Source organism: Callionymus lyra, chromosome 5, assembly GCF_982586985.1.
Source record: "Callionymus lyra chromosome 5, fCalLyr1.hap1.1, whole genome shotgun sequence".
Classification (NCBI taxonomy): domain Eukaryota; kingdom Metazoa; phylum Chordata; class Actinopteri; order Syngnathiformes; family Callionymidae; genus Callionymus; species Callionymus lyra.
The window spans coordinates 17819321-17846558 of record NC_141822.1 but is presented as its reverse complement, the minus strand read 5'-3'; the positions used below and the strand labels follow the sequence as shown (position 1 = coordinate 17846558).

General features: G+C 39.6%; 1 protein-coding gene across 1 annotated transcript; it reads left to right on the top strand.

The window, feature by feature from the left end:
* The first annotated feature begins 314 nt into the window (after window positions 1-314).
* nnt (nicotinamide nucleotide transhydrogenase) lies at window positions 315-26521 on the top strand. Its single transcript, XM_087791245.1, has 22 exons — window positions 315-396; window positions 1980-2179; window positions 4491-4720; window positions 5587-5804; window positions 6063-6150; window positions 6224-6312; window positions 6462-6649; window positions 6720-6853; window positions 6924-7115; window positions 8211-8364; window positions 11442-11603; window positions 14092-14202; window positions 15113-15258; window positions 15347-15542; window positions 17550-17783; window positions 18655-18815; window positions 19029-19208; window positions 20069-20228; window positions 22392-22473; window positions 23486-23604; window positions 24240-24355; window positions 24899-26521. Exons 2-22 carry the CDS (start codon window positions 2026-2028, stop codon window positions 25046-25048), a joined length of 3264 nt encoding a protein of 1087 aa, XP_087647371.1. The 5' UTR covers window positions 315-396; window positions 1980-2025; the 3' UTR covers window positions 25049-26521.
* Window positions 26522-27238: the final 717 nt, after the last annotated feature.

Here is a 27238-nt window from a genome sequence, read left to right as displayed (position 1 = left end):
CTTTACTTTTTTTTTTACTGCATATTTTGTGAGTAAATTTAATATTTAACGCATATAAAAGATAAAGATAAAGCTTGTGTCTTTAGTATATATCTTTTTCGTGTCTTTATCTAGTTCGAGCTTCAATAAAAAAAATGCTTTATTTTTTTTAAAGTTGCCATTTATTCATTTATTTTTTTTTAACATTTGCTGAATTAATGTTTATTTATTGTTGAGTTCTGGTATATATTTACTCACGAAATGGTTCTGAATTATCCTGTCAACACGGCAGTGAAAGGAGCTGGCGGCAGCGTCACGAGGAGGCTCGAGCTCCAATAATATGCCGCTTCTGTGAACTCTTTCCGGGTCACCGAGAGTTCGCCTGTGCTGCACAAAAAGCCAGGACTGTCTGCAAAGGTCAGTCGAGTTATCCAACGCAAACATTTACTGTGTATCTCGTGTTGACATGCATTCGTTCGGAATGACGCCCCGGCGGGGGTGCAGGTGTTTATTTTACTGGCTTGAAGAGCGGGTGAGACGTGAACTAGCAGTTAGCTCGGATGCTAGCTCGAGCTAACGGCGCCCCCGGTGAGCAGCTGCGGCGAGAAGACAAACAAAAAGAAAGGACAAGTGGCCACTGATGTTTTGAGCTTTTTTATCTCAAAAACTGTCCATTAATGCACTTTAAAAGTAAAACCAGGGCTTGTTTGACATTGCGAATGTTTCAATGACACAACAGGGTGACACTGAACATTAACCTATGTCCTTAAATGACGTTTTTATAAACCGCTATGGCTCATAAATGTCAACAAAAGAGTTTTTATGACTGAAGTTCACCTGCAGGTCAAAACGAAACCTTAAAAGCAGATACAGGTTGATTTAAAACAACGTATTTGATAAATCTGAAGTTGATGACGTGGTGAGTTCAGTGTTGCATTTCGTGATCGAAGTTCAATTAAAAACTCCAATAAACAACAAAAAGATTTATTTGTAGACATTTTATTTAACTCAAACTTTTAAATGGTCAAACGTTGTGTTGTCATCTGCTGTCGAAAGTAGCTAAAGTAGAAAAAGTCATTCAATTAATGTACGATTTAAAAATCCATGCATTTCTTTATTCGTCCATTTTGCATCTTTTCAATCCGTAGTGTAGACGATTTTAAAACTATGTGCTTTCAGCAAAAATAATCCTGTTTACCAAATTATAATAATTTACTTATGATGATTATAATTTATGACTTTATTTAAAGTCACTTTTGATATATTTTAAGCACACAAATAATTATTTTTGGCACACTTTCCATGTTAACAATTATATATATTTTTAAATATAGTTTTATAATAATTAACTATTGTCAGAACTCATAATAAAGTTTGTATTTCCCTAATTCCTCTTCCTTAAAATACCTAAATTTCCACAGCAAAAATAGATTTGACTTATTACATGTTTTTCAGTCGTTCTGTAGACCCATCAGTAATTCTAGATAATTAGGAGCACCTTGTCTGAGCGTCCACGCCGTCTCGGTCTATTCTCGTTTAAACCTCTTTGGACTGGCCAGAACTTCGGATAAATCCTTGAGCCAATATCTGTCCCAGTGTAAACAAACGGAGTGAACGGTACGACAGACCTTGAGTCAGACACGGCTTTACGTTGCATATAAATATCACTTGTTAAATTCCTCAGGTCTCCATTCTTGTCATCCATTGGAAACACAAGCATAAGTTTGTAGTTTTAAAGGTGAAAAATGTGAATTTGATTTTCCTTTATTGGTGATTCTGCAGTGAAGGTGACTGTGTCCTTTAAACCCACTTTATTTGTGTGCCCTGGTTGCAAAAGTTAGTGAGTTAATGCCAGTGTTACCATGGCCCTTTCTCTCTGTTAAGTTACTCAAATTTGCTAAATTATTGACGTATAATTGCCCCGCATACGTATAAACCCCTCCCCGCATTTACCGTTGGTCCTGCTTATCTCTCACCTGTCAGACATTTGTCTTTGGCAGGAGGTCTGCTCTCTGTACGCTCGAGCTCCTGGTGTGTGTGCGCACCATGGCGAGCCTTCTGCGTGTCGTCGCAACCAGCTGTTCAGCTCCCGTGCTGACCGGCGTCTCCAGCGTGAAGCTCCAAAGCGGCCAGAAATTGAAAATATCATGCCTGCGCTTCTTCAGGACCCACCAGGCCCAAGGACGGTGTGCAACTCCAGGTGAGACTGTTCTTTGAGATCCCTTTGGAATGAGTGCTTTCAAATCAATGTAAAAAATCTAAACGTTGCAGTGATATGACCTCAAGCTCAAGCGTAGACACAATTAAATGAATCACTTGTTCGTGTGTGGTAGACAAACACATAGGGGTCATAATGGTGGAACGCACCTTTGTCCACAAGTCACCTTTCCATTCTTAATCTGTTTTTTCTTTTTTTTGTTTAGTTGGCTAATATCTCTCATCTTTCTTGTCTGGTTTCTGTGGTCTTAAACAAACTTTCTAAATAAAATTTACCTATATCAGCTGACCTCTATTACATTTTCTCTTTGCTCTTTCAAGTATGTTTGAAGCTACAGGCTCAATTATTGTTAAATATATGAGCTATAAGTAAGTAAGTAATATTTATTTATATAGCGCTTTTCGAGATAACTACTACTACTGCATTAGGTTCAGACCGAGAGAATCTATTGTATTTGTATTGAACCTTTGTTCTTGACTCTCCTTCATTTCTTTAATCGTAAAACAATCCAAATGGGGTCAAGTTGTTTCTTCATGTTTATAGACGTTGTGTGAAAAGTCACGTTTGTTACATTAGAGGACATTAGAGGACAACCTTGTCCTTTTATCAGACCGGATTTCTTTTAACTTCTTTGTCGTCGGGCTGGTTTTATAAGTTTGCTTTGTGGGTTATTTATTCAGTTTCTAACTTTGACATTACGTTAATGAAGACGAGCATGTTGGCGATGTCAATATTTGGCACTTTAAATACTACATTCGACAAGTGAGGCTGGGCTTAAGATCATCTAAAATGTTGTTTTCAACCCTAACGTAATGTCCGCTGCGCATAACATCTGTGTGCATTCTCATGTGCGGCAGCTTCATGGTAAATGGTTAATTCTAGTTGTATTTGAACAACGGCTCGTCCTATTAAGATGTCTCACTCTTGAGCAGATTTTGTTGTATTTCAGCTTCACAAACTAACGACTCCCTTCTTCACGTCTTTCATATCAACGTTATTGCACTCGCTGTTTACCGTGGTGTCCGGTGCAGACTAGTTGTGGGTGCTTCTTAGCTGTGTGTGTGTGTGTTGAGTTTAAACTTGTTGATTGTGTGTTGAAGGGAAGCAGGTTCACAGGACAGAGGTTGACATTCCAGCAGATTTGTTCACTCCGGTAACAGCTGGTAGGATCTATTCTTGACAAGTACTGCTCAAGTTACGCAGCGATAATGGTCAAGATTGAAGCATACATGCGTCCAGTAGTGAAGTTTCATTGGTGCTAAGAAAGTCTGCACGTGATTTGATGCTTCAAATATGCTCTGTAGGTCATAGGGTTTGTAAATAATATTTTTTTTTATAGATGCTAGATATTTAGAATTCATCAGAGGTTTAAAATATTTATTCATTTTCATCCAAAACTGCCTTTTTTACACAGGTGTGTGTGTGTGTGTGTGAGAGTGGGTGTTTCGTGTTGCTTGCAAGAGGAAGATCCGGGTGGCAGAGACTCTTGTGTTTATGTATAGACGAGGGAACTGTAGAAAATGGCTGCACTGGAATTTTCCATTGAAGTTCATGCATCATGTGACCACCCTGCTGGTTTGACACTGTGACACATGAAAATGCTGTGTGTCTTCCTTTGTAAATCAGGGTTGCAACTTGTTCTGTAAAATGTGATTTAACATTATCAAACATTTTATATTGAATTATTCTGTTGTCTTATTAAAGAAGAAAATCAGAGGTTAAAAGAAGCTAAATCAATTTTTGTGTACATTTAAAAGTACACAAACGACTGCATATTCTTACTTTTACTTTTGTTTTTGTTCTTTGTTATGTTGTTACTTAAATAGATAAAGATGGATATTTATTCAATTTAAATTTGCCATGTGTAAATAAAAAAAAATCTAGATTAATAATAATTTCTGCCCTACATAGAAGAGACCGTTTAACACCTGCTGCTAAAAACTGAATAAAGCATAACTTTTACTTTGAGTGCAGTCATTTTGTTTAGCAGTCTGCCACTACCTGTCTTGGTACTACAGTTAAAAACAAAAAAACACAGAACACTGGTTAATATCTAGTGTCTAGTGAAAAATGGAGTGAAAATATTGCTGTCTTTGAATCATGTTCATTTCAAACTGTTCTACTTTGTCCATTGCAAAAATTGTTTCTAATTTTTTTTAAATTAAAAACAAACATCATACTAATTTTCACCCATTAATCTGCATTCAAATTACCTTGCACTTACTATTTATTATTAAATTATTTCTCCAACAAAATAATTTCAAGAACTGCTTTTGTCTCTCGTTGTTTCCAGGAATACCATACAAACAGCTGACGGTTGGCGTACCAAAAGAAATCTTCCAGAATGAGCGGCGTGTGGCGCTCTCTCCCGTCGGCGTGCAGGCGCTCATCAAACAAGGCTTCAACGTGGTCGTGGAGTCCGGCGCTGGAGAACCTTCCAAGTTCAACGACGAGCATTACTTGCAGGCCGGAGCCGCCATCAAAGACGTCAAGGAAGTCTTGTCTTCTGACGTTGTCGTTAAGGTTTGTCCTTTTTTGTGTACAGTGATTCAATATTTTCTTTTATATTTTTTTCTAGTTAATAATTCTTTTTGTTCCCATATTGAACAGAAGATCTTCCTTGCATAAAACAAAAAAAATCTGTAGTAGTACATTCTGGGTTTATTTTCCTCTGCTGAGCAGATGCCCCAGAAACAGCTACTTAACTTTGTCAATATTTTGTTTTTGGACATGGAGCAGAGTTGGGCAAGATATTGACATCAACATTTTTGAAGTGACAACTTGAAGGAAGAGAAAAATTAACACATTTTAATCATACATGCTTGATCTATAGGGGCAACTATACGATATATTGTGATATTGAAGTTGGAAAAGGGATATATTTGTAGTATTGCAACTACTTGTAACTTACTCTGGCTGTGCGAAATAAACAGACAACATGACTCTTAAAGAATTTGTAACTCCTTTAATTTGTTCTAAAGCCAAAATATGTCCAAACATCAGCTTTAAAAGCTGCTGTAGTCGAAGGTATCCTCTCATCCTTGTACCTGTACCCTGTACCTCAGAGGAGTTAATGACTGCCATGACATGACTAGCGTTTAGGGGTTTAAATGCAACACAAAAATGAACAAGATGTGAATATAATGTTTTTTAAATACATTTACTTATAAAGAAAACATCACAAATGGTAGTAAACATTTAAAATAAACTGTTTTTATTTATTAATTTGAAATTAAGTGTATTCTCAACCTCTGGTTTTGTTGATTTTGTGGTGTTTTTTTATAAAATATATGAAAGATTCAAATGGATCATTCTCTTAATATCGTGCCCGTCCTGATGTACGACACCATGAAAAATGATCTCTTCTAATGTCTCTTCTAATACTACAGGTCCGCGCTCCAATTTTCAATCCTGATCTGGGCGTGCATGAGGTGGACATGATGAAGGAGGCCTCTACTTTATTCAGCTTTGTCTACCCGGCTCAGAACCCAGAGCTCCTGGATATACTGTCACAAAAGAAGGCCACAGTGGTGGCCATGGACCAGGTGCCCAGAGTCACCATTGCCCAGGGTTACGATGCCCTCAGCTCTATGGCAAACATTGCAGGGTACGTTGACTTTCAGCTGCTTATAGCCCTGATTTCTGAATCCTCGTAAGCAAATGCATTAATTTATTTAATTTAGATTCATTCTGGATGCTTTTTGTTTAATTAAGAAGAAAAAAACATGTAACATGTAGGTTTAATGAGAATTCCAAGTTTTATATCTAAAATTATTCAGCCTGAAGAATTTTTGTGAATGTCCATGAAATAATGTTTACATAAGTTCCTATAAAACTTCAATCTGTTGACATAAACTCTCTGCAGGTATAAGGCGGTTGTGTTGGCAGCCAACAGCTTTGGTCGCTTTTTCACTGGACAAATAACAGCAGCAGGGAAAGTTCCGCCGGCAAAGGTTTGCATACCAACTGTTTCTTAATGCTCTTCTAAATAAAAATCTAAATCTTTGCTGCTGTGTTCATGGCTAGGTGCTGATTATTGGAGGTGGTGTGGCAGGACTCGCGGCTGCTGGTTCTGCCAGAGCCATGGGAGCCATCGTCAGAGGTTTTGATACCAGGTGAAAAAGAAGTACCTTAATGTTTGAGTTGGCAGAAACAAACGTTATGGAACATGGAATTATTGTGTAACACCAAATATTGTGTCGGTCAAGAACTACTCTGATCCTTGTTCAGTAAAAGAGATGAATTAATTGTCCATGTTTTTTAGAGCCGAAGCTTTGGAGCAGTTCAAATCTTTGGGGGCAGAACCCCTTGAGGTGGATTTCAAGGAATCAGGAGAAGGCCAAGGAGGATACGCCAAAGTCATGTCCAAGGAATTCATCGAGGCTGAGATGAAGCTGTTCGCCAAACAGTGTCAGGATGTGGACATCATCATCACCACTGCTTTGATTCCCGGTACGAATGAAAGACGTGATGTTGGGGTCAGCTTTCAAATATAACCCTACGTGTACGATTTTTACTGTAGGTAAGCGAGCACCGATCCTCATCACCAGACCCATGGTTGAGAGCATGAAGGACGGGTCAGTGGTGGTGGATTTGGCTGCCGAGGCTGGCGGGAACATCGAGACGACAGTTCCTGGAGAGCTCTCGGTTCACAAGGTCCGAGATGACCACTATTTGCTGAGAATCCGACTGGAATCCCACTTAAATGTGTTTTTCATTCTTCTAGGGAGTGACCCATATTGGCTTCACGGACCTGCCGAGCCGCCTGCCAACCCAGTCCAGCACTCTGTACTCCAACAACATCACGAAGCTGATGCGAGCCATCAGTCCCAGCACGGAAAACTTCTTCATGGACGTGAAGGAGGAGTTTGATTACGGTACCATGGATCATGTTGTCAGAGGTTCTGTTGTCATGCAGGTATGTAGACTCATCTGGCCAAACCAAACCATATTTCAACTCCGTTGGACTAAAAGAACAATATTGAAATTGGATATTAGTGACATTAGTGTGTCAACTTGTTCCATTAGAATCTTGTCATTTCATCCAAGCTTGTGTTCAGCATGTGTTCAAAGTTTAATTGGCTTGATCATGCATCACTATGAAGACATCTACTGTAAACTAATAACATTGGAGCGGATCAAAGAAGCTTCAGTTCACTTGTCATGCGCGGTTCTTATTTGACCACTAGGTGTCACCCTTGAAATAATGTAAGGCTTAACTGCAAGTGTCTTGATCGCTTGAAGGAAATTAAATCAGTCAATTTAAAATGAAACCATTTTTATTTTCCAGGAACAAAGCAAAGATATAGTAAAGAAAACTGTTCATAATAAAATTCTCTAAATTAAAAGTTAACTAAAAAAGTCGTTTTGAAGGACCTTAATTACAGTATGAAATAAACAAAATCATGGTAATGACCCTGGTTTATATTTTAGCAACGGCCCAATAAAATGTATTGGAAACGAAAGTGAGTTTCTCCCTTCAGATAACAAAAAAAAAACTTTAGGCAGAATCATGGTTTCTTGTTTAAACTATTCTGCCAATATAATAAATCCATTTGTCTATCATCTATCAGTCAGTTTGGTAATACATTTTCTAATGCGTCCATTGGATTCTATTACTATCGTCATTCTGCTAGTGTTACACGCACAGTAAATTATTAAAATGTGTGGAAATGTCATTTATTTCTGTTTCCGACCTTGAATTTACCTTCTTTGATGCTGCATGAATCGTCTAAAGTTACAGAAAAGACACTCGAGTGATGATATTTTGGATGAGAAGTACAAGCATCATCCTCACTGTTATTTGATAATGCTCATGTAACCTGCCACTACTCTTTTTCAATTTGTGTGAGTCCTGCTTGTACTCGCGCCGCATCCTCCTGCATCTACGTTTTAATGTTCCTTAAGTTTTTATCTTGACTTATCTTTGTTTATTCCGTCCAAACTCCCCGACAACTTTGATGTCAAAATATTCTCTTATTTTCTATTAATCTCGTGTTCCGTTTTGCCACAGAATGGAAGGAACCTGTTTCCTGCTCCTCAGCCCAACAATGTGCCTGTTGCGGCGCCTCAGAAAACCAAATCTGTCAAAGAGTTGCAGTTAGAAAAGGCTTCTCAGGTGTCTCCCTTCCAGGCGACACTCACCAATGCTGGCGCTTACACCGGAGGTCAGTCGTTCATCCTGAAATTCAAAGTTCATTCTCTCTGCATTTGTACTACTTTGTTCAAGTGTTACAACTGTGATACACTGCTGTTCAAGCTTTACATTGAGTAAAACTTGCAAGACCTCTTAAAGAAAAAACAAATGTACGTTACACAAACAGTTAAAATATTAATATTAGATGTCAAGACTGAACTTCATGACCCCTGACAGCATTTAGGTACGACTTCAGAATGTGGTTTTGATTTGATTCAGATAACGTGTCAAAGTGTCTTCTTGAAATGAGGAGAGACTGCTGCTATAAAAATGGGTCATTGGAAAGACAACGTTTGGGTCTGATTTTCAAAATTATTTTAAACGCCACTGCTTTCATTTACTTGTAAACTATGATTTAGCTGTAGTGATTCCTGCGATGAAACGCAGCACACATTTTGATGATTAAATTAGGTTGAATTGGGTCATTTTGGTTGTTTTGATCACGACTGAATGGTAACAAGGAACGTAAATGCCTGATGAAATGTTAGTACATAGTTTAAGTCAAAGTTTAAACTATACTGGTTAATGTTGCCTACGTGCGAGAAGCTGCTTAATTCAATTTAACGTATTAAATCTTTTTAAAACCAAACATTTTTCTACAATTCTCATTATAGTGTGATGGATAAAAGTCCTCAGAAGCCTGCATTTATTGCTTAGCTGCGTTCTGAACCCTGCGACATGAGGGAGATGGTCTGCACTGAAGTAAAAATAAAAAATATTTGGATTACTGGATAGTACAGGGTTGGGTTATTATTATTGTTGTTTTTTTAAAACTCATTTTGTTAATTTTATTCTGTCTCTAAGTGAAAATTATGTTGTAAAAAAAAAGATAAGGCCATGTTTTAAAGAACTTGAATGTACTTAAGTCAATTAAATAAAAACAAAAAAAAAATAATTTTAGGGCTGAACTGAATTTAAAATAATCTAATTGCGATTATTTTCCTAATACAAATTCGGATGAGGGCAAATTAAGCATACATTGAAAGAAACGGTTAAAGGTTTATTTAGTTACATTAATTAAAGTTGCAAACAGAAATAATTTATTCACTACAAATACTGTTTAACTCCTCAAAAAAAAGTGGTTAAAAGTGTGATTTAAGCATATTTATTGGTCAATAATAAATAACACAAACTTCAGTGCAAAGTAAAGTCGTTCTGCCTTTTTCCTCCATCACATGTTTGCACGGATGCTTTCATCTTTAGGTGCATCTCCTGTCATCCAAAATGTATATATTGGAATTTATATGAATTTGAATTGTGTGATTGTACAAGGTAATAAACTTTGGAGTGCAAACGCACACAAACACGCCAGCAGTGCACACACACACAGACACGGTAGCAGAACACGTCACAATTCAAATTTATGAACCGAAAGCACTGGAGGTTCTTTCATTAATCTGTGCTGCCATCATCATATTAGTGGAGTTGTTTGTGTGTTTCCAAGAACTCACTACTCCGCGTGGTGTCTCGAGTTGTGGTCACACAGAGGTTTAAAGATTTCAGTTGTGACACTGATGCATGTTGTTCCATCTTGTTAAGACACTGATAGCATTTTAGCCAAACAGTCGTCATATACTGCTGCTCTTTAGCTTATGCAGACGTCATTGATCGACAGGTTAAAGCAGAGTCTTTATGTCTCTCTCGCCTGTTCTGCCCGGCGCCGCTCATAAGTGACGTGACCACATCATGTCCGACAAATCAAATGCACGTAAAAATTTTCACCTTCATTTTCAATTTTTACTTTCGATATGAAAATTGCATTTTTTTTTAACAGAAATGATCAACAAAAATGCACCAAACATTTGGAAATGGAAGTTGTGCTGCGCAGAAGCATGTGACCTGAGTGGTCTCCTATACATGTGGTCCCACGATCAGAAAACCTGTCTATATGTCAAGACATTCATGCTAACGGTTCATAGTAATTTATCCTTTTTGGAATGAGGTCTGCCTGAAGGTGACTGCTAGGTTAACAGTCATCTCTCCGGGTCACCGCTGGAATGTGCACAGGAGGCGAGAAGCGACACGACAGATTAAAGTGCGTGCACGCAACACACAGGCACCCTCTTAGTGTCAGGAAGTGTGCGTTATAAAACCGGCGTCACGCTGGGCGTTCGTTTGAAGTGGTGTCGTAGCGAGTGTTTCCCATGGTGCCACGCCGTTGACTTCGCGGGTTCACCACATGCAGTTAAATACGGATCACACGTTGTCGAGGTGCTGGAGCAGTTTCTTACTTGACACCAGCTCACAGCCGCCGCTGTTAGCCGCTCGTTATTGGAAAAGTGAAAATGTGCTTGGAGTGTATTCATGCTAATTCTGACCTAGTTTTAAACCACAGCTGGACATTAAAGATTCTCTTGGCTCATTAAAAACAATCTGTTGTTGTGACGGCCCTGACAATAATGGTCAGATATTGCCAATGTGTTAGATATTTCTTTCCAGAGCGTTGGAATCCAAACATCATTTGTTATAGGATAACTCTTCTAATTGAGCATCGACCTCAAAATACTTTCAAAGTTTATTGCCAGCTGTTGGATGGTTTCAGCCTTTTAAATGAAACAAACCATGTAGAAATAAACTGGTTCAATGCCTTTCTCTCCACAAAATATATTTACAGTGGTCCCTCGTTTATTGAACCAACTAATGACAGTTTTTTTTAATTTTTCTATTCAAAATATTGTTGAGGACTCATAGTCCTTCATTAAATCTTCACAAACCTTTTCCAAACTGTCATTAAACATTTGAAAAAATTCCAAAAATAAAATCCAAGATATTTTGTAATGATAAACATGAAATCAATACTAATTTCTACCAGTAGACGGACAAGGTTTAAATTAATCACATTTATTAAACATATAGAGCTGCCATCCCTCAACGACCATATCGGTAACATTGACCTGAACAACTCCCATAATGCTTTGCCGCCCTGGCAACCAATCACAGCTGTCAACCAGTTTTGACATGGCAAAATGGATATAGAATTTAAACACAGTACTGTAGCAATTGATCATCTTCACCAAATACATGAGTGTGCTCTTTGTTTCTCTTCAGGTATTGCCACCTTGATGGGTCTCGGTCTGGCGGCTCCAAACGCCGGCTTCTCTCAGATGGTCACCACTTTTGGACTTGCGGGAATCGTGGGCTACCACACTGTGTGGGGAGTTACTCCAGCCCTGCACTCTCCTCTCATGTCCGTCACCAACGCCATCTCAGGTCCGTTTTGAAATGCTTTCATTAAAACCGCCATTTTATCTTCTTTCCCGACAGGGTGGTTGCCAATAGACTTTTGTTCCTCTTGTTTACAGTTGGTTCACTTGCTTTATTTACATTTAATTTTACACCTTGGTTTTCACTCTCAAACGGTGCAATGTTATGTCCAAAATTGTTGATTTAATCTGTCATCAGGAGGAGTCATAAAGTAATTTGCAGGTATTTCATTACCCGATTTTTCCAGTTCATTTACGTCCCTACTAGTGGTGTCAACGTCTACCCGTCTTAATTGTTACATGGTAACAAATTGTAACCAATACATAAGTTCTTCTTCTACTTATACAAGGTTTAAAATGTTTGTTTATTGCAAATAAATATAGTGCATTGTGGATTAATACTACCCTGAGGTAGTAGTTAGGGTACAGCAACATTATTTTTGACATTTCTTTTTGAGGTCAGTAAATAAATTAGGCTCATAAGGCTCACTGTCGGTTTAAAAAAAGGAAAGAAAATTCAAGGATTTGTAGTGCGTTTTATAGCTTCAATTGACGTGACGAGCGAAATGATGTGATCATTTGTTAATAATGTGTAAAAGTGTTTTTTTTGTTCAATTACTGGAAGGGCTTTGATGAGGAGAGAAATCCTTCCAGGTTGTTGCTCTTAAGCTTTGGAACGATCTTCCTCTTTCTCTCCACTTGATGGATCTACTGACTCCTTCAAGAAACATCTGAAGACATTTTAATTTGTGCAGACTGTTCCTTGATTTTCTGAGACTTCTAGTTCTCAGTGTTATCTTGATCTTTAAGTATATATTTTATTGACTTGTTTTGACTGTGGTCTGGAAAAGCACTATATAAATATAAATTAATTACTTACTTACTTGATAGGATTAGGAGTTCTTTGACAGAATTCTCTAGTGGTTATATGGAGCATCTGCGCGTAACCGGTTACGCCACAGTTTCAAGACTTGAATATACGTTGGGGAAAAATATTGTAACCGTTGACTCCCCTAGTTCCTGCTTTCATCTAGTGTTGTGAACTTCACGTAGAAAATCCTTCAGTCACTAGAACCACGACTTTTTGGCAAAACTGGTTTGGCTTTACAACTGATTCCGTCTTAATGTGTACGAGGTTCACTCATTTTGTTGATTCTCCAAACATCTCTTCAGAAATCGAGGAAAAATAGTGATGCGTTGATCTGTTGCCGCATATGATTCATGATGATTTCTCTCCCATTGCATAAAAACTGTCGGACCTTGTTAAAACGACAAGTTATCACCAATTCACCAGAGAGTAATATTTGAAGTCTTGCATTACCGGCCGAGTTGCAAGAGTAGAACTCTTCAGCCAGGCGAGCTCCTCGGCTCAGGTTTTGACATGTAGCCCACATAAAAACATGTGTCCGTATTGTTGGCTGCTGCTTCACACGAGGGGGTTCAGAGGTCAGAGAAGTAAGTGCACGTGTGTGTTCTTGTGGCTTTGATCACGCTGGAGAATCACGCTGGCATAGGAAGTAACACACCGTTGGTGATCTGTGGGGGTCAGGGTGGTCTATTTCTCATTTAGTCATGCACACAGCTTCACATCAGGCTCGAGGTGGGAACTCAATGGACAGTTTTCACTTCCTCTTAAATTTTATTACTTGCACCTCTGTACTAGTTTTACGTTTCACCATCACCTTTTTTTTCCAGCGCCTGTCTCGTTTTTTAGTCGCCTTTCAGAGGCCCTTTCTTCTGGATACGCAACGATGTTATCAAAAAACTAATTTTGTTTATAAACCGACATGCGTCAATCATTATTTTGTGCACAACATCCATCCGTCTGCCCTCTATTTGCACTCCTCTGGTTTTCTCTCCTCCAGGTATTTTCCCTTTTAAATTTGGCACTGCCCTCTCGCCTTTTTAAGTCACTGATCTGTGACTGCAGCGCTGGAAAAATTGAAGATGGCTAATAACTTGCAGACATTAGAGAATCATGGTGGAATTCGGGGTTTTATGGAGGGACAGTCATCTTCTTCTTGAAAGAGGGTTGAGTTTCAACCTCTGGTGACTAGTGCGTCTAAAATTCCCAAGATGGTCTTTTCTTCTGCAGTGGGCTTTTCCGTGGCCAACTCTGGAACTCAAATATCTGATATCAGTCCTTTATTCTTCCTCGGGATACTGATTTACAAGTAGCCAGTAGCATGGTAGCTAATATTACAGCACGTCGGGCCACCCAGTACTTGGTCGTCCTATAGATGCACCCTGGTGTTCTCTAAGGCTTTTATGATTAATCATGTCCAAAAATGGTGACATCTCATTGATCTCCGCCTTATTCTGGAGTTGTTTTATCATCAAACTGAGGCCTTTCGTTTATTGATGGACTCTCAGTACTTGAGGTAAACGTGGTGCAATATAGAGGAAAAGTTCTATTTTGGTCCCTGAAGAGAATTGAGAAATGATGTCTGGAAGGTGTGAAGGATGTTTCATTTTGAAAAATGCTTTATTGGCAGGTCTGACCGCTGTGGGAGGTTTGTCTCTCATGGGAGGCGGACTCACTCCAACCACGACTGCTCAGACGCTGGCGGTGCTCGCTGCCTTCATCTCCTCAGTCAACATCGCTGGTTAGTATCACTAACCTGGTCACCAGTGACCACCATTATAAACAGTGTGCTCATAAGTGTGTTACAGTCTTGTCATCTTCCTCAACTGTTAAATATTTTAACTCAATCATTTTTATAATAAAATCCTTAGTTTTTTGTTTTTAGATAATATAATTTAAGAAATCAAATGTTTTGTTTTACAGTTTAGTACTCCAATTAAAAATAAATAGTGCCACTACTATTTGAAAGTCCGATAAAGAGCTAGCTCTATACTCTTTAGGGTCTGTTGGCACAATTGTATTTAAAATGTTTGTATTAAATTGAAAGAACAACGAATAACACTTTTTTTGAATTACAAAATATAATTTATCATTTATTAAAGGTATCCCTTGTGTTGCCTTTTATTTAAGGTGAACGACCTCCACCTCCAACACAAGGGATACCACAAACATGTGTCATATCAAAGTTATGTTGACCCAAAGGCCCGAATACTTAAGGGTTAAATTTGGAAAATTAAATGAAAAATAAATGTATTCTACCTTTTTATATATAATTATTATTGAATTCAATTATTTCAAATCATTCTTAAAAAGAACGACAACATTTCAATTAAAAGCAAAATTAAACCATTTTAAATGTTATATTAAACCATGTAATATTCTGATGTCACTGATATACTTGCATTCAATTCTCTGTAATGTGCCAAAATACTTCTGCATGTTGGTTGACACTAACACACATAAGATGAGTCTTAAATGCCTTGAGTAAGATTATTATAATTATTATGATGCAGACATACAATATTACTTATGAGGTGATCAAATTGAAATTACTCGTATAAATGTTAGGCCGAGAGATTGAAATGACCTACAACTGCAGTTTATTGTCTCTTTTTATCTGACGGTTGCTTGTCTGCCTCACTTGGTCTCAGGTGGTTTCTTGGTGACTCGGAAGATGTTGGACATGTTCAAGCGTCCCACTGACCCCCCAGAGTACAACCACCTTTATCTTCTTCCTGGAGGCGTTTTTGTCGGCGGCTACGGTGCGGCTCTTATGACGGGATACAACATCGAGCAGGTCAGCAGCGTTCATCACATCATCAACAACGCAATAGTACGACTTGTGTTTATACATCTCAATAACCAGACAATCTCTGCTCTACCAGATGATGTACTTGGCCTCAGGTCTGTGCTGTGTTGGAGCTCTCGCCGGGCTGTCCAACCAGAAAACTGCCCGCTTGGGAAATACTTTGGGAATGATGGGAGTCGCAGGAGGAATCGCTGCCACTCTCGGAGCTCTGTCTCCGACTCCTGAGCTGCTGGCACAGATGGGCGGAGCGATGGCTATAGGAGGCACAGCTGGTAAGTTTCCACTGTGATTCCGATCATTAACTGTCAAAATAAGATGTGATGCAGGAATAAGAAGGGTTTAATGAACCGCACGTATCGGAGAATATTAGAGCAAAATGTACATGATGCGTTTATAAAGTCTGCACTGTTGAAAATCACATGTTTAGTAACGTGTTAAAGTAACTATATTATTACTTGCGATAATGAGTGCTGTAACTAATTACTTTGTCCAATACCATAACATGGTTATCTTTACTGTGATCAACCTTTACTCGTTACTTCACGTGCATAACTGAGCACTTAAGTTTCCGTGTTGGACGTAACGCCGACTCCATTACCTTTCTTCTCCATCCGTCATGTTTATTACACCTGCTTTCCACCTGCCGCCATTTAACTCGGTTAGCTTACTTGGTAGAGCACCGGCTTCTACTTGTACAACACCTGTCGACAAACAATGGAATTATTTTAATCATATTTAAGTTTTTCATAACTTTTTATTCATAATGTTCATATAAACTCTAATTTTAATGTAATATTACAATACATTCATTCATTCATTTTCGGGGCTGGAGCCTATCCCACTTTGTCCGGGCCAGGGATTGGGGACACCCTGGACAGGACGCCAGTCTGTCTCAGGGGCACAAAAAGACCCAACCATTCACACGCATACCTATGGACGTTTTCCATACGTTCCCAATCAATCTCTGTATGGTTTTGGTCTGTGGGAGGAAACCAGAGTGCCCCAGTAAGCCCACTCAACACGGGGAAAACATACAAACTCCACACAGGAAGATCACAAGTTGGCTCCCTTACAACATGAAAGTGAACCGGCAACCTTCGCACCAACCACTGCGCCGCCCTGCATTACAATACGTTTCACTAATATTTAAACAGCCTTTCAAAACCTGTAATTTTTAAATTATTATGCATTATTCAATTGTTCAATTCGATCCGTTGTGCAGCATCCTTGTTTAAGTGTTACATTTAAGGATATATTTATTTGTATTTATTTATTTCATGTATTGCTCTTGCGTTTTTTCCGATTTTTATTTTTCTCTACTTAAAGCATCCAATCCCTAGCACTTTAGAAAATTTGCTCTTCTCCTTCTCTTGAAAAAAAGTGAAGTTACTTAGAAAGTAATGAGTAACATGAAATAACTCGGGTACTTTTAAAAGAAGTAACTAACTAAGATACTCATTTAAAGTAATTTGCCCAACATTGGATGTTGAAACCTTAATTATCATTTGTATTACTGTCTTTGAGGAATTTTATTTTCCAACTTTTATAACGGTAAGTTCTGTGTGTTGACCTTCAGACATTTGTCAGTAAAGTTTTTCATTAAATGCAGTTGGGATCCTTAAATCTGGAGGTGCTAGTGCATGACTAGTTTACTTCAGTAATTAGTTAGTGTGAAGTTTTTTTCACACACACATACATGTATACGTATTTATCTAGAACATATTAAAGTGACATGTTGCATCAATGTTAAGTCGAGATGCTATTAATAACTGGTTGCATCCCAGGTTTTTACGAGATAATCGTTAAGTTGCAGACATCAATGTCTTTGTAGTCTTCTTCCAAGCTTGGACAGATTAGGGAACAGGTGTTCATTGCTCAAACACTCTGTGATGTTTACATCATAGGCTACATGACTAAAGCACTGCCAAAGTCAGGAGTTAAATCTAAACCGTACGCATCTTCTAACGGTCGCATGTCTTTCTCAGAACCGTTGGCTAATTAAAACACAATTTGTTCCAGTAACTGATCTGAAATCTAGACTAAACTTATCCACTGAGACAATATTGTTCGTTCCCATAACCAGTACCGTCCAAGGCTTCCTGGATTAGCAAACACACACGTGCACACACACACACACTCACAAACATGGAATTTCCCTAAACGGGCCTCCTCAGGAACACCTGGTTCCTCAGTTGAACCCACTTCCCGGCAGCCCAGAGACTGTGATTTATGTCTTATTGGTTGATTATTTGTTTTATTATTTCTCCCAATCTCTCCAGGTCTGGCCATAGCCAAGAAGATCGAGATCTCTGACCTGCCCCAGCTGGTGGCGGCCTTCCACAGCCTGGTCGGAATGGCTGCCGTGCTCACGTGCGTGGCCGAGTACATGATCGAGTTCCCCCACTTCGCCACCGACCCCGCTGCTAACCTCACCAAGATAGTGGCCTACCTCGGGACCTTCATCGGCGGGGTTACCTTCAGCGGCTCCCTGGTGGCGTACGGGAAACTGCAAGGTGATCTAACTTTAAGAGAGGAGAGGTCGGAGAAGGCGCAGGAGTATAGACATCCATAGCGATGTAGTTTGAATTGCTGAAGTCATTTTGTGTGGCCAGTCAGATGGTTGGCTCAAATCAAAGAAGATTAATATTCATGTTGATATGATGGCTTAAAAAGATGCCAGTGTTGGAGAACATCATTATTTAGGAATGTTAACAAAGGAGGACAAATGAAACGGGATGATTGATATATATTGAGCCTCCAAGAATAAAACCTAATATTGCTTTTAGACTCTTTTTACTTTTATCGACAGTGTGGTAAATATACATTTTGTTTGTAAGCGTATACATTATTTTGGTTCATTTTGTAGTTGACTGGTTGAAGTTTTTTGATTCAGTTTTTTTCTATTATAAAATAATTTACAAAGTTAACTCAATAGTTCTATTCAAAGTTTTTTAACATTCAAATTGGCGTTTAAAAGTACCTAATAATTTGCAGATATTAGCCTTTGTGTGATGCTGGTTAAGACATATGTGGTAAGATGGAGTATGTCTGGGCAAAAAAAACCCTCTTCATAATCACTTCATATTGCCAAAAACAAGACGATCAATCCAAATGTGATCAATCCTTAGCTTGTTGAAACAACATCAACAGCAGCAACATGAAACAGTGTTGATGTCTTTCTCCAAGAGGGGGGGGGGTGCTGGAGTTCATTAGGTTCATGTGATGGCACCTCTTAGCAGCCTTAATATGGAAGTGTTTCATTAGAAGAATATGATTCACATGATTTATGCTTCTTGCTCAGACACTTAGAGATGTTGAATGAATTCTGTTTTAGTAGAATTTTTTGTCTTCCGTCATTGACTGTGCCCGTCCCTCCGTCATCAGGTTTCCTCAACAGCTCTCCCCTGCACCTTCCTGGTCGCCACGCACTGAATGCCAGTCTCATGGCAGCCAGTGTTGGTGGAATGATTCCCTACATGCTGGACCCAAGTTACACCACTGGCATCGCTTGTCTCGGTTCCGTCTCGGCTCTTTCTGCCATCATGGTACGATTCCTTATTCGACACAAATACTGTTTATCTTATTATACATCTATATAAATCTGTTTAGAGATATGGATAGATATGCACTACTGAGAAACTAGTTTATTGCCTTAGTATTTGACTTCTTGTAAATGTGTGTTGGATACTTTAAAGCACTTCAATTTGATCACACGTCTGGTCCAGCGTGCTTCATTACGCCTCCTTGTTTATCCTCAGGGTGTAACTCTCACAGCTGCCATCGGGGGCGCTGACATGCCAGTGGTGATCACTGTGCTGAACAGCTACTCCGGCTGGGCGCTCTGTGCTGAAGGCTTCCTGCTCAACAACAACCTGCTCACCATTGTTGGAGCTTTGATCGGATCATCTGGAGCCATTTTGTCATACATCATGTGTGTGGTAGGTGATTTTCCAAAGCTACCGATCGATCGGCGCTTAAACAATCAAATAAAAACATGTTATCAATTACATTATTTACCCCCACTTGGAACAACATAGCCAGAAAAACAAATGTTTTATAAACATTGGAGCTATTAAAACTGTACAAACACATTTTGGTACACTTGTATAAGATTGTGCATTGAATTATCTTGCATTTCTTGTCTGCACCATTTATATTTTCCAAATATGTTTGTTTATATTATTTATAATAGAACAATCCAGTGTACATTTGCACAGTGATTCCACTTTTTTTTTTACTTTTCAACAAACAAACTAAAATAATAGACATATTTTTTTATAAAATAACAATGATGGAGAGAATAACATGAATGAGAAAAATAATAAAGATGATAATAACAATGATATAAAAACTCAAACACCAAGCATTTATTTGCATTTATTGGCATAAGCCTGTCATACATGATGATACAAATGCAATTATCTGAGTGCCTGTGACATTCTAGCTTCAAATCAAAGGCACTTGAATAAAATCAAACTCCATATTAATACTTCTGTGTAAGTAATTTATATTTATAGAGTGCTTTTCAATACCAGGATCACAAAGCGCTTTAACAATCAAAACAAAGTGCATATGGCTGTCTGGCAGTACCTCTCCTGTCCACCTGGAGGACCCTTAACTTTACTATGGTTTCGTTAAAGTTGGCCAGCAGCATCCAATGTTGAGGTCCGAAATGTATATATCCCAAATAATTCCCACCTTACCCTGGCCACCTACTGATGTGCCACATTCAATAGAAGACCAAAAGATCACCATGAAATGAAAACTGAAACAAAAGTCTCTCTCCCCCCCATGTCAGGCCATGAATCGTTCTCTGGCTAATGTGATCCTGGGAGGCTACGGCACATCTTCCACTGGTACCGGGAAGCCCATGGAGATCATAGGAACACACACCGAGGTCAACGTGGATCAGACCATCGAAATGATTAAAGACGCCCACAACATAATCATCACTCCAGGTGAGATACACACTCGCACACAACTACACACAGTTTTTTTTTTAAGGGCTTCTGATTGGAACAACATGGAACTCTTGTGGGACTCAAGGGGGTAAAATACAAAGTCAAAGTTCTGTTTATTTAACCCCTTGATGACCCATGTTGCATCACCATATTGCCAGGCTAATTGACGAGACATGGTAGAGTGGCCTCACACACACACACACACCTTTACGTGTCTCTGTGTGGTCGGCAGGCGCTGGTAGATAGACATTCTACAGTGCAGAGTATATATGGAAGGTCAAGGGAAAATGAAACGGAATGAGCGCATGTCAGGCTTTTGTTGACAATTCAAATACTACATCCACAATTGGCTTCCAGATCCTTGTTTTTTTTCCAGAGTCGATGCATTCCTCGGGCAACCTTTTGTCCCGCTATTTGGTGTCTCAGATGGCTTCAGCATGCGAGTGTAGTTGTGATTCCTCACTCCTCAGAACTCCTTCAATGACCTAAATCGGTCATTGTGTGGCCCGGTGACATTAAAGGCCTGCTGCCAGACTGTTTTTAACTTGTCATGGTTACTAACGGTTGTTTTACTCACGTGGGTACATGTAAACACAGACTAAAGTCATCCAGCCTGCAAAGTGGTGATTTTAGTCGGGAGTGCTGAGGGCCTATATACAAAAACTTCAGAGGAAATGGCTGTAATTTCCAAGAATTACACACATTTAAGTCTCATGCTGAGGAAGTGAATCAGAATGCATGTGAATCTTTGTCTTTAATGTCAATTGGATCATCTTTTTTTTTTTTAACGAAGCTAACCTGGAGAAAATTTAAAACTTAGAAAAGTAATAAGGAAATAAAAAAGAAATCTTTAATCGAATCATGATAATAGATTGTTGTTACAAAGAAGAAGAAAAAATAGATTACACATGGTGGTAGTTTTTTTTGTGCGGTGTGTGACAATTTGCGTAATTTTAGGGAGGTTAGTTATGTAAGTAATAGTGTATGAAGTTTGGGTTCTTATGAAGCTTGTTTTTTCCTTCTGTCAGAATATTTTTTCCGATTGTTCCTCTTCAGTCACTTTATATCATGAACTAAATATGAATGTTTTTTAAATGGTGAATACTGGCCAAATGTTATTAGAGCGTTTCATTCCTGCATAAACTCATAATGGAATGATATTAAGATTTCGAGCGAGTGAACTGTTAATGGATAAAAAAAAGATGTTATAGACCTGAATATGAGGGTTTTTGACATGTTTAAATAAGGTTTTGAAGAATCTTAATCCCATTGTTGCGTTTTAAGGATGCATGTCACTGAATATCTTGAATTTAATTGTGTTCTACGGATTAAAATGTGATCAAATAATGTAGATCAATAACCATTTGACAAATTATGTAACTGGAGAAAACCCACTAGTTTCAGTGAAGTGCATTGATTAGTTAAGTCTAATTTAACCAATACATTCTCTCTTTATTTCTTATTCTTTCTAATTCTTCTCTCCACATTTTCTTGTCAAATCCTGAAGCCACTAAATCGAATGTGAGATCTCATGACTTTCGAGTGAAGCCTACCAACACTTCCAGGGTTTGTTTGAGCGTGACCCCGTGCTCTCGGGGCGCTGATTCCTAATTAATTAAACACTTGCTCAAACACTTTCGAAACAGACCCCGACATCAGGAGCGCAGCGTTTTTAACGGTTATTGCTGGTAGTACAACCAGTCCTGGTGGAATTCTTTTGAAGCAGCCCGGGTCATGTGTTAAATGTTGAGGTTGTATACCACCGTCGTCCCGACTGTATGAGCCCTTGATGAGGGTCATAAAACCATATCAAAGTCACAGCAGGTTATTGGGGTGCGGGGTGTGTGGCTGGGGAGCAGGGGTCAGAGTGGAGGGTCGGCTTTAGGGCAGAGCTTCTGCGACTTGTTGACCAAACCACCGCCCTTCGTTCGACCACAATCATGCCTGTGTTTGGCTTTAGTTCTGCGTATCGTATGCGCATCTCATGCCTGCTCGTTTGGATGCTCGGGCTTTTGATCAGCAACCTCTCGAAAACTGGATCTAGCTTCTATAAAGAAGATGGAGACCCGTGGGTCGACACAGGCCATGTCAGATGGATTACTGAGGAATCCTCTCAAATGAAAGCCTTTTTTTTTAAAAAACTATTTTCTATCTCGCCAGGTTATGGACTTTGTGCCGCGAAGGCTCAGTACCCGATCGCAGAGCTGGTGAAGGGGCTCATCGATTCCGGGAAAAACGTCAGGTGAGTCGACGACTAAACTCTTTTTATTTACAGATGATGTCTGTGATCGATGCTCTCTGAGAAGCTCTCTAGATTAACAGTGTAGGTCCAGAAGGTTCCAGAATGACCGAGAGTGGCCCAGAGAGAGAGAAGAAGGACAAGGTGGAGCGGAAGTGAAGCGTAATTGTCCCGCTCTGTCCGTTTGATCGTGACTGTGGCAGCTGCTGCTGTTTAGAGCATTTGTACTTGATTAGAGGGAAGTGGGTGGTCAGGGGGGGAAAGGGGGCAGAGGAGAAATGTTCTTGCCCCCCCCCCTCATTCCCCCCCGCCTTTTTGTTTTGTGTTTTAATTGTTGATCTTTATGCCTGTAATTCCTCATCCTCTCCTGTGATCTTAAATGGGCTACATACACGAGTGTCTTCACCATGGAGGGGCACAGTCTTCATGGCGAGATCAAAACGTGCGCACGGATAACACACAAAGGGCAGAAACTGACTTTTCCAATCGGCATCTTGCATCTCTAATGGATCCCAGAGCTGGCAGACCATCCCACTCTGCCTACAATCTCCGCACAGATCAAGAAAAGAACGGTCCATATGGTCGGCGGACACACTAGGATGTGGCCGAGTGTTTGGAGAGAGACGGCCACCAGAATTCAGTGGCTGTTGTTTATCTTCTGCAGTGATCTCATGACGCAGTTAATCGAGTTTGAAATTGATATACACACGTTCAAACACACGCACACCCTCACAACATATTACACAGTAGAATGTGTGTGTGTGTTTGTAGCTGGTCTCGATTCACAAAAACCCAACTGCACAACCTCAATTCTCGTCTCGGGCAGGATTTATTTGACAAGCTCTTTAGCCACTTCTGACACTCCTTCATGCTCTAATGTTTTTACCGGCTGCCAACTGTGCAACCGTTTAACTGACGAGTGGATCTCTGCTCAGACACAGATGTTCGGGACGAGGCCTCGTCGTGGCACATTGGGAATGTCGAAATGATGAAAACGGCAATTTTTTCCCCGCAGGTTTGGAATCCACCCGGTGGCCGGACGCATGCCCGGTCAGCTGAACGTGCTGCTGGCTGAAGCTGGGGTTCCGTACGACATCGTCCTGGAAATGGAGGAGATTAATGAAGACTTCCCTGGTAAACGATTGAAAATCCTTTACAAATACCATTTATTAAAGAATATTATGTTTTATGAAACTGAAGTTATCAATAAATAGTGGTTAAAAAAAAAAATGAAAGATAGTTTTCCTTACTTTAATGAAAACAAATATTGCAAATGCATATAATTTCTTCCCTTTCTTTACATGTATAGTCAAAGTATTTTTCTTTAGTTTCTCTAAAGTGTATTTTACCTCTAATTTTAAGTATTTTTAAATAGTTTTAACAAGTTAAACGGACTATTGAAGAGGCTGGTGTGACTGACTGACAATAAAAAGAATCCAACATTGTTTGGAGATTGCTGTACTATAAAACTCAGTTTTGCGTCTCCACATTACTGGTTGCAAACGATACAATATATACACAAAGAAAAAGTTTTGAGGTAAAAATGAAAGGATTATACAAAATAAATACAACTATTTAAATGAATAAACAATTTCCAATGGGGACCTCCAGAGGGATCAATAAAGTTTAATCTATCAATTATAAGGAATGAAAAACACCAATAGGTTACATTTAAATAACCAGTACCATTAATTCAAATACAGTGGCGTCAGTCTACTTTCTTGAACATGTATATTTAAATTAACGTGTGATTCACTGGTGTGCCACAGACACCGACCTGGTCCTGGTGATCGGCGCCAACGACACGGTCAACTCGGCAGCTCAGGAGGACCCCAACTCCATCATCGCCGGCATGCCGGTGCTGGAGGTCTGGAAGTCGAAGCAGGTGAGACATCTGGCGCGTGCATGTGCAACGATCGGATTTGTCCTGAAGCCCAAACAGATAGAGGAATTAAATATTTTACGACTGGGCTGCTTTTTTATCTCCACGAGCGATGCTTCATGAAGGAGCCGCCACACACTTATAATCCGAGGCAGCACACACACACACACACACACACACACACATGCACTCCAGCGTCGGGTTGCACACGTCGAGACACATCATTAGAGCGCCAGGTGCAGTCCCATCCTGATCCCATTAGTGGTGACCGTGTCGCTGAGGAATGACGACACTCGGAGCGTCCCACTGGCAACGCTCCGAGATCTTACCCGAAAGAAGAAGAGGAGAAATCAAAGAGGCCGTCCTGCTGTACCACACACACACTTACGCACACACACAGGTGCTCGGACACACGCATGCGACCTCCTCCAGTCCTGTCACTCGATGATGATGTTGAGAGGAGGGAACACCCAGACGGAGAAGTCGACCTACATGTGTCATTCTTCACCGATTCTCTTTCACCGTCATTGTCCATGATTCCCGTAGGTGGTGGTGATGAAACGCTCGCTGGGAGTGGGCTACGCCGCCGTGGACAACCCCATCTTCTACAAGCCCAACACCGCCATGTTGCTCGGCGACGCCAAGAAGACCTGCGACGCCCTTCAAGCTAAAGTCCGTGAGTCTGCGAGCCAGTAAGACTCGACGGAAGAAGAGCTCTCTCCAGCAGATGCCACGTGTTTGGCCGAGCCTCCTATTTTCTTTCCCAGAGGAATCTTAATGAATTATTCCAAACAAACACACGTGTTAACTAAACTCGATACAGATTTTTTTTTTTTTCTATCGTTGGTAGAAGGAGGGCATCTGTCTCATCAACAATCAGATGTAGATTCGTATAAATGTTCGTCTAAAGCAACAATTGTCATATATTTAGACGCTAAAATGTACAAACAAGAGCAGAAATCCCCATCAGCTGTAGAAACTAGCACATGTTAAGATTCCTTTCCTCCCCCTGTTTTCCTTTCATGTTCATTTGTTTAATCTCATCCCATGTTTCTCCCCCAAGTAAGTGTTACATTGTTACACCACAATGCTGTTTGAAGCAAGACTTTTGAAAGAGTTCATCACATTTATTGGCTACAAAATTACTTTTTATTTTTTCATCTCTAGTCTTTAATTTCAAGCAACAAATCTGGATTATTGTGTTGCCTTTTGGAGCAGATGGAAACTCAAAATTGCTTCTGCCTTTACAGCAATAGTTTGTGTTTTCTTTCTTTGACCCTCATCCACTCCGATATGTGTGTCCTCTTTATTTGTGGTGATGAAGGAATATCGTGTAAAGGAATGTTCAAGTGACTGTTACGGGGTGTGGAGAGCCCACAGTTGGGACGTTAAAAAAGGTTTAGGCTAATTGTCAGAGGCGTGCATTGATGTGGAGCTACTGTATGACAACTAATGTGAAAATGTAGGATTGGAAACCGATAATAGTCCCCACTGTGCACACACCTTTCCACAGCTGAGCCAATCCAAATAAAATCACCAGGCACGTCGGTGCACAGAGTTTCCCTGTTGCTTGGGTTGGACCGCTGCCATCCCTCCATTAATTCTCCCTTTCTTCATGTTTATGGTCGGCATACAGAAGTCGAGGTGACTTCTCTGGTTCAAGGTTCGTGGAACAAAGTGCTTGAACGACACTTGCATGCAGACGTTCATACCTGCAGTTACGGGACCCCATGTGTTGACCATGACAACTGTCCTACCTCTCCATAGAATGACCAACTTTAATCATCCAGACCTCTTTTTTTTACCCCCAACTTTCCTTTCACTTACATTCAGTTGAACCAGATTCTGACCAATTGCCTCTTCCTCCATCGGTTTGCTCGTTCTTCTCTCACCGCGTAGAGCTGCAGGATGTTAGTCCTGCTCAGGTTTCTGCACGTCAGAATTAAAATCAACGCAGAACCCAGATTGGAATCGCCTTTATATTTGTATTCGACGTGCACATTTTGATAATATTTGGCAAGACGTTTTTACAAAGGGACGACCGATGAGATTCGTGCAACGCAACAATGAAATGAAGGTGTATAGAGTGATAGGATGATGAAATGAACTGTGAATGTTTTCTCCCCATTTATGTTCACGATTCATCCCTAATAAACTATTTACACTTGATCATGACTCCCGACGCTTTGATTCAAGATGGTATAATTTTTCAGATACTACCTTTGAGGTGATGTGTGATGCAACATTCTCTCTTTTTAGATCTTCAAATCGTATGTTTAATCTTTTTCTCAACAACTGAGGCTTGTTACATCAGAGTTTTCATTCCTTTTATAGTCGGACTCTGCTATACCTCTTGTATACAAGGAGATCATTCTAAACTTACCATTTCGCATCATTTAAAAAAAAGAAAAAGAACCTATTTTTCAAACCGTTCTGAGATATCGAGAAGTTAAACAAGAAGTTTTAACCTCCAAAACATTCTTGATCTGAAGTTTTTTGTCCTTCTACTGTAGGTCAATGTGTGGACTGTTGGTCAATAGAACAGTTCATTGTTTCCCCTCAAGTACAAAGAAATATGATCAGTTCCTTATAGAAAATAAAACTATTCCACAAGTGTTGTGACACTTAAAGTGGATAATAGACAAAAGAGGTCATGCTTGTTGCAAGTCCTTTTCCAACCCACAAACCGTGAGATTTCCTCTTCGGTAATCACTCTGGAGTCTTACAGTCGTCTTCCATTGTTAAGTCAGATTTCGAGCGACAATGAAAATCTACAGAGGCTTTCGGCATCCAAAAATAACAAGATCTTGAAAAGGGTTTTCCTTAAAAGAAAGAATAGATAGACTATTAATCCCTCTGGAAATATCCTTTGGGAAATTATTTAAA